Source organism: Gadus chalcogrammus, chromosome 5 (assembly GCF_026213295.1).
Source record: "Gadus chalcogrammus isolate NIFS_2021 chromosome 5, NIFS_Gcha_1.0, whole genome shotgun sequence".
NCBI lineage: Eukaryota > Metazoa > Chordata > Actinopteri > Gadiformes > Gadidae > Gadus > Gadus chalcogrammus.
This window is the reverse complement of record NC_079416.1, coordinates 17,267,982-17,276,865: the sequence shown is the minus strand read 5'-3', so window position 1 is coordinate 17,276,865 and position 8,884 is coordinate 17,267,982. Positions and strand designations below refer to the sequence as shown.

The 8,884-nt window shown below is 43.6% G+C and overlaps 1 protein-coding gene across 1 annotated transcript in view; it reads left to right on the top strand.

The window, feature by feature from the left end:
* The window catches only part of LOC130383156 (uncharacterized protein C14orf132), a 17,705-nt gene extending 13,868 nt beyond the window's left edge, over positions 1–3,837 (top strand). Inside the window, exon 2 of the mRNA XM_056591218.1 lies at positions 3,598–3,837. Within this exon, the coding sequence (XP_056447193.1) occupies positions 3,598–3,837 (240 nt within the window). The remainder of the gene's footprint in view (positions 1–3,597) is intronic.
* The last annotated feature ends 5,047 nt before the right edge of the window (positions 3,838–8,884 follow it).

The following is an 8,884-nucleotide window of genomic DNA, read 5'->3' as shown; positions in this document are numbered from 1 at the left end:
AACAAAACCAAGTTTTGTCCCTCATTTGAACTTATTACTGAGTTTTAGCTTAATATCGAGTGTGCTCCTGTGCTTTGACAACTGTCTAGCCTGACTAGTACCAGCCACCAGGTTGAACATGGGGACAATGGATGATTATGGTATGGTCTGGTGTCACACTAAAATATACCATATATATATATATATATATATTCTTTACATTTGTAATTGGTTGATGGGAGGACAAAGGAAAGTTCCAAGATGCAATCACCAACACAGCAAAGATAATCCTATCAGCTTCCTCAACCCATGCTAAATTAACATTAAAAGCTGTAGTTCATTAGCAAACAGTGACAAGCATGGACGGTTTTAAAAATTAGAAACGAGAATGCATATGTGTTAAATTGCCTTTTTTAAGTTAAAATGGATTTCCGGACGCGGACTGTTGAAGCATGAGGAGAAAAATCTCTTTGCAAGGCCATATTTGGGCATGTTTTCATGCTGCAACATTTGTTTATGGTTTCACAGGATCAGGATGATGATGTTTATGCGTTTGGCTCATTGCATCAGCAGGCATTTTTTCAAAGTCGTTTACTGGCAGAGGAAATTACAGCCTATGTTTTCCTGGACACACAAATTATTACAACAGGTCCAAAGACCACGCAGGTGGCTGTGGCCATGGGATTTCATTTCCCCATATGTTTTTCTCCACTCTCCACGTTAACTAGATATCAGCTCCTACTCAAATCCATTAGCTGCATCCGTAAGAAATTTGCAAACACAAAGAGAAACTGAGATGCTGTTTATATAATAAGCAATACACTAAGCACTAAGTTTATTTTTGTGTTTGTAGTATCACAACCCATCCTCGCCTTTGACATATTTAGTGACGTGGTTGAACTTGTTTCACGCAGTGAATAATCTTTTTTATTTATGCTATCATCAGCCGTTAGCATAAATACATTAGCCAAACCACTTGCCCACGCATCCTTATCAGCTAGCCGTGGGCCCCCCCGGGCTAATGCGCGCTAGATGCCATTTTCTGGCTTACTCCCATTCTCTCTAAGTGCTCAGACGTCTTGGAACTCCCTTCTCTCAGGGGTTCCGGTCCTCTTGCCTTCGTTCACCGGCTGTGCTGCCTGCTGCCTCTGAGGGACTTGTTGGCATGGAAAGGTGCATGGATTGAGTGGGGGGGGGGGGGGGGGGGGTGACCTGATAGAGCTCTTAAAGCCCTTGTTGATAACTCATACCGACATATATGGACTGTACACTGTTCACTACCATCAACTTCCAGGTCATGGAATAAGGGGACATGCAATTTTGAAATGGATTTGTCACATGCATGTTTCTGTTCATCTCTTTTTATGGCATCTTATTTTTATGTATTTATTTATTTATTTGCTTAGCATGTTGGCACATACATGTCCTTCTTTTGTATCTAGCCTCCTATAACCAGCACTGAGATTTACATTTTTGCATCATTCATTTTAGTTTATTTATATTTATATATAACATATATATATTACATATTTAAAGATAGCAAGGCTTACTAGTGTGTCTTGGTATATAAGAGCTAGGTTTGAGAGAGAGAGAGAGAGAGAGAGAGAGAGAGAGAGAGAGAGAGAGAGAGAGAGAGAGAGAGAGAGAGAGAGAGAGAGAGAGAGAGAGAGAGAGAGAGAGAGAGAGAGTCTGTGTGTGAAGCCCAGGTAATTCTGGACATTAGGCATGCTTGTTCTGCTTAGATGATGTTCACATGTAGTCAATAGATGCCGGTGATCTGTCATAATCAGAAGTCAATACTAGGAACCAATCGGTAGACAGTGCAACCACCCTGCTCTGTTCCCACATCATCCTCCTGTGCGAGGGAAGACAAGTGTATGCATGGGGCTTCTTGTCCTTCCAAATTAGCCACTGTGCATGAACAAGAGAGGTAGAGGAAGAGAGACGGAGCGAGAGGGAGAGAAAGCGAATTTCCGTGTGAGGGAGGCTGACATCTATCCGAGATATTTTTAGCTTTGCGTTTATTTTTTATTTTTTTACCATCCTTCATGGAGTCTGTTTTTAAATATTTGTATCGTAAGCTGACTCAACGTCATAAACTTTGCAATAGACATGTTCACACACAACCTGAGTGCCACACACCCACACCCACACAAGCACACACACAAACACACACACACACACACACAAAAACACACACACACACACACACACACACACACACACACACACACACACACACACACACACACACACACACACACACACACACACACACACACACACACACACACGGGGGAACACACAACACCTTCTGTTGATTATGTTCTGGTTCCCAGCCTCCGCTAGACTTTAATTGTCCAAACCAATAAAAATCTTTTTCACTTCAACATGAGATCAGGACAATTTCACATGGTTTTAATGAAGTCGTAGTGCCTTTACAGAAACACTCACACTCAAGTACAAAAGTGCTCGAGAGAAGAAGTGAGAGGGGAGAGAGAGAAAGACCTCCAGACTAGAGTATCAGGAGATAGAAAAGGGGCCAGTAGGGAAGGAGAGAGAGAGAGAGAGGGTTAAAAAAGAGATGAGGCAAGTGGCAAAAACCTTGTAACCACATTCTTAAGATGCAGTGCTACAGTTCACTTCATTTATTTTAATATTCAGCTTTAACTAGCTCATGCAAGACACACAGGGACCAACCACTGTACTGTACTGCAATGTGAGTCTCAGGCCACCCATGGCTTTAATACTACTACTACAATTATACGCTCACTAGTAGTGAGTGTCTGTACTGGGTCTTTATTCTGAAATGGTTAATGTTTATTAGTATACATTAACATCGTTTCTTTAGTGAGCTGGCATACACAGTCACAGACATTGGCCGTGGCCTGGATGTATTATTCACCTGATAAGCTCCATAACAAGCCGCATGACACACCAATGCTGTTATCGCTGGATTTTGTTATCCTGTTATCTGGCCTCATATCACCGCTGCCTTCTCCTCCTTATCTCTCAAACACACTCACCATCGCTCTCGCTCCGTCTGTCTCGCTCCATCTCTCTCTCTCTCTCTCTCTCTGTCTGTCTGTCTGTCTGTCTGTCTGTCTGTCTGTCTGTCTGTCTGTCTGTCTGTCTGTCTGTCTGTCTGTCTGTCTGTCTGTCTGTCTCCCCTCCATCCCTCTCTCTCTCTCTCTCTCTCTCTCTCTCTCTCTCTCTCTCTCTCTCTCTCTCTCTCTCTCTCTCTCTCTCTCTCTCTCTCAATGGTACAGTGGAGGAACATATATTGATCCATTCTATTCTATTCCCTTTGTTACCCCCCCCCTCCCCACCACATCCCCAGCATCTTCATCTTCCTAGACAGGGGTCTGGCTCAAAGTCCTTCCATGTATTAAAATCCCTATTTTTCTCCTCTTAGTACTGTTATCTCTCACCTCCTCTCACCTCCTCTCACCTCCTCTCACCTCCTCTCACCTCCTCTCACCTCCTCTCTCCTGCTCTTCACCTCTTACCTCTCCTCTCCTCTCTCCTCTCCTCTCACCTCCTCTCCTCTCCTCTCACCTCCTCTCTCCTCTCCTCTCACCTCCTCTCACCTCCTCTCACCTCCTCTCTCCTGCCCAGATCCCCGTCATGACAGGGGCCTTCATGGACTCCTCGCCCAACGACGACTACAGCGGCGAGCACTCGCTCTTCAACTCCTCGGCCAGCGTGCACGCCGCCGCCTCGGCCGCCGCCTCCGTGCACGGCTACCCGGACGAGAACCAGTCCATGTCGAGCGACGCCATCTGGCTCTGGATCGCCATCATCGCCACCATCGGCAACATCGTGGTGGTCGGGGTCGTCTACGCCTTCACCTTTTAGCGTTGGGTGGGGGGCACCGATGGGCGGGGCCACCGATGGGCGGGGCCACAGATGGGTTTGGTTGGTGGACGTGGCCGATGAGCAGAGCTGATGGGCGGGGCTGATTGGTGAGGCTGATGGGCGGGGCTGACGGCCGACAAGGGGGCGGGATTTGATGGATTATTTTCGGGCTCTGTCCCTAAGACTTTTGAGCATTTCAGCGACACTATCTTCTAGAGGAATGCACATGCACTTTCTCTCACTCTTTCTTTTTCCCTGTCCGTCTCTTGCTCTCTTGCCCCCTCACACGACAACGACAGTCACGCGAGTGTGGGTTCAGCACCGAGCCCCAACGGTGTAAGATGTGCGGTGGTAGTTTTCGACAGTGACACAGTTGATGCAGCGCACCCCATGTGACTGCCGTGCCACGGGGGAGGATTGGGGATTTGGAGGTGCTGTTAGAACGTTTGGCGTTTATTCTATTTTTTCCCCTTTTTGGATCCTCCTGGAATGGAAGTGTTGGAAGATTTGTGTACATTCAGTTGTTCAGACACACCAAATCCTTTTCCCACCTCGGGAAAGTTTTGACTATTCTTTTCCTCTTTAAACTACGATATTTTTTTGCCAGACAACACGATCCACGATTCTGCCAAGTTGAGAAGGAGGAGGGAAAGAGTGGGTGGGAGGATCACGGACCATTTTCAACCCCCTTCCCCCCCCAGAGACTGTTGCTAGGCAATTTAGGGTAGTGGTACTTAATTATGTGGCTGAACGGAGAAGGTGAATGTTGAACACGTTCAAGGGGAACTTGAATTACCTCGTCGGACAATGTGAGAGCTCAAGAAGTGAGGCTGCAACCTCTTCTAGGGTTTTGTTTTGTTTTCATGATTTACTGTATTTCATGTGTTTATGCTATTTCTAGACAAAATGTTAGTCGAAGTCACAACATTGAAGGGATCTTCTTAAAATGCATTCTAGGTTTCACAAAGAAAAATGTATTTTGCTTCTGACTTAGTCGAATTTAATCTAGTTAATTCAGTCAAATATCTTAGCAAAGCTCTTGAGACCCTTTCCTATCTAAAGAGCGTGTTGTCTTGAGTAAGAACACTCAATATATTTATATCGGACGGGTTTTGATTATGTAAAGTCGTACTCTAAATCTTGTTTTACATTACATTTACTGCAGTATATCCAGTGTATAAACAACATATCTTAAGATAATATATAGGGTTAGCTAAATTGGCAACTATTGATTGGGTTGTTCGTTCTGTTTGCACAGATTCAAAAAGGATGCATATATGTGTAACACAGGCGTAAGAATGGGTATCAAGATGTCCCTTTAAATGTGCCCATGTTATATTTGCTTTGTGTATTTGTATTCCATCGTTTCCATGACTATTAGTCTTACTCCACTTAATGAGCATTAACCCACAGCACAGTTAGAAAGCATGCAGGGATCTGACCTTGTGTGTGTTAATGACTTTGAGGACACACTTGGCTGTGGCACACTCTCTAGTCTGTCATGGCAGGACTTGCATACAAATTAATGAATTGTCTACTGCCACAAAGTGGCTGGTCTGGCTCAACCACAGCAATACACACAAGCCCTCACCAGACTGACTTCCACGAATGTTACGGCAGGCAAACTTTATATTTTCTATGCCACTTTGCATCAATAACTCTTGAAAACCTATTTCAGTTAACCTTCAGTGGAGAGGGCGCACGTTTAGGAAAAACCCAAATAAGGACGTTTGGGTAAATAAACAGAATACAAAACTTCTATAAACTTCATGCCATCATATATAATTACTCAGTTGATCAGTACTTTCTTGCAAAATCTGATCTTATCAGATTTCATCATCTCACCTGGCTTTATGTATTACCTTAGCTATTGGGATAAAGCGGTTGACTGGCCATCCACGTTAACCCTAACCCTAACCTTATCCCTAGTATTAACTAGTAACAGGTGTTTGTTGACCGGCTGGTCAACTGAAAAATGTGCAGATTACGGGAGAAGCTCACATGACTCAAAACATTTAATCAGAGACGAATTTTGGACAAGATGCCGTGATTATATGCATTCACTGAGACGGTTAATTATTGTCCTGCATTCAACATAAATCCACTTTAAATTGACCTGACTCTGTAGGTTCTTGCAAAAGAGAATGGAGGGGAACCGAAAGATGTGAAGTTGAATTCATAAGGACTTAAGAAAAGATGCTAAGATGTCACGTACACTAGACTAGGTATGCAAGGTTCTACAAGGTTCCGAAGATGGAAAAATATATGTATAAAGGCTCCCAGTCACAAAAGTGAAACAAAATGCTTGTGACACTGAGAGTGATTGCTCAAGCTCACCCTCCTGTCCACTAAGATTTATCTCCATTAATCCCAATAAGTGTGATTGAATGAAAATAATTGTCGGTCATGTTGATCGTTTGTTTTTCGTGAATGACTAACGTGAGTGACCGGTGGGTCACTTTAAATGTTCCAGTCAGAAGGACTTGAGGGACTCCATTATCTCTTTCCCTTTCGTAAAGGATGGCGCAGTGTACCCTATTCTGAAGGAGATAAGAAAGGAAGCATTAAAGCACCTTTCCGTAATGGCCATAATGGAAGCATTACGTAGCCAAGCGGTTACAGCCATAGAAACCGTCATATCAATATGGTTCCTATAATGTGAAGCAAAGCAAGGTTCTATTCAAACCAAATCATTATAATAACAGCGCTGTCCCTTGTAGCCGGACCGCCGGGCTGAGCTTGTGAAGCCGTTGACAGCTCTCCTTTCATAGATTTAAAAAAGATCTTGAATGTTTAGCGAATACGGTAACTAAATCAATTAATTTGTCCCTTGATGCATTCATCAACGTGTTTCAGTGTGGGCAAAACTCCTTGAATGAATCCCTATCAATAGTGAATGAGTAATTAATTAGTATATGATACCATTGATTAACAGTAGCATTGGCTGGAGTTTTCAAACCTTCTTCATTCTCGGCCGTAAATCCGGGGTGTTCAAAAAAGTACAAAACATCACTGTGTGGTATTGTGCTGTTCTGTATTGATTTTGTGCACTTGACTCTTGATTTATTTATTCTTACTTTGATCTCTGAGGGATGAGGCAGAGGCAGTGTTAGCTAATTATCAGTTTTAATTGAGTGTTTTGTCAGCACAGACCTCAGGGTCTCATTAGTGGTACAACACTGCTGTCTAGCGGGTCAGCCCTCGTGCTACAGGCACCGTGTTGGTTCCTCTCCAAGAGAGTGGTGGACCCATCCCATGGCAGGTTATAGGAGTTCTTTATTAGTTATATTATTCCCCTATTTTACAGCTCTCAAAGGCCCTCAGAAAAGAAATACCCTTTTTTGTATAATGTGCATTGAAGTATCTATGTATCCGTGTGTGTGCTTGTGGGACACGATGGGGTCATTGCATGGCCCAACATTGGGAGCTTCTATCTCTTTGCTGGTGATGTTGCTTGGTCATGCACGCACAGAGAAGGCTTGGGAGAGCAATGGTAAGACCTCACAGAATAGGACCTCCCCCCTGCAGCATCCCTACTTAGACGTAGGCTGTCCTGCAGAGGTATCCCCTGAAGGCCATGTAGTAAAGAAGAGCCCTGCTTTTGCCCTCCTGATGCAGTCCCCCAGGCAGCAGAGAAGAGGGGAGAGAATGGAGGCAGGTGGTAACATGGTACATGTGTGCAAGCTGTGTTTCTTCCTTGGGAGAAGGAACTGAAAAACAAAGTTTTCCTAGTTACCCTGGTTAACAGTTAGCATCCTGATTAGCCAAAGTTGACCCTGAAGATGCCAGCTAAAATCTAGCATTGAGGGTAATTGGAGCTTAAAACATGTTTGTTGATAGAATATGGCTAATGTCATCCATCCTTTCCTCCACCCCTCTCAAATTGCGCTCGTGAAGGCAGATTCAGGGCCTACAACACTGTACGTAAAGAAACCTGTGCCACACAACAGAGTTTAGCGCTACAAACCGATGGATCCAAAAATGTATCTGTCGAGAGAATGCTGCCGAGATAACCTAGGAAAGGTGATTGAGCGGTCTTTCTGACATAGACAGTGGTTGACGTACGACTCATGTCAAGATCCCTAGCCAATCAAGGCTGGTGTGGTGAGATACATGCTTGCGAGGAATACACAAGGAGGTCCATCCGAACTGAACAAATTCTCTGGAAGAGAACCAGTTGTATTGAATCCAACCCGACTTTCCGATCTCTGTTGCAATAAAGTCGGATGATTTATTTTTTAGTAAGTGGTTAATGTGAAAATATTTAGACAATAGTATAAATCACATTGAAAATTCACATTTTGTAAGAATCGGTGTAACTAATAAAGTTTAAATATTAACGCACATCGTTTTCTTCTCTAACTGAATAAATAATGGTCATCAACTCCACACTGAAACTCAACTTCAGCATCTGAAAATAAATTTTGCAGTGATGCAAATAAAATGAATAGTATGTCTGGAGTCTTGGCAACCAAAAGCAAAATCAGCTGTCCTCAGGTTTGATTTGTGTTTTGCGGTTTAAAAGCTGAGCATATCAGCTGAAGTCCAGCTAACTGGCAGACATCACAAGAGGCTGCCTAAGCCACAAGGTAAAATAGGCACATAGCTTAGAAAGTGCCATCACTCATACTGACACGGCCCTCAAACTCTCCTTCAACTGTTACAGCCCAACCCAACTGAACCAAGCAACATCTGCTTGTTGAAAACAAAATGTTATTAACACTATTAACAAAATGTTCTGTTGTTTTTATGTGTTTAAACAATCGGAGGGGGCTGCTGTTTATGTTGTACCGGATCTGAATTAGCACTAGGAGGACCTTTCCAGAAAGATCCTGGCCACATTACTGATGTTTAGGAGGGACAGAGCTTACTCAAATCCTTATATTTACATGAAGAGCAGAGTGGAGATGGAGGTCTAAATGATCCTGGTTAGGGGACCCCAGAACTCCAGAGATGGGCGTGACCTGTTGACCCCGGCTGGGCTGGTTCGATGGTGACTGTATATATGTATATATTTGTGTGTGTTGTGTGTTTTGTGCTGTGTATC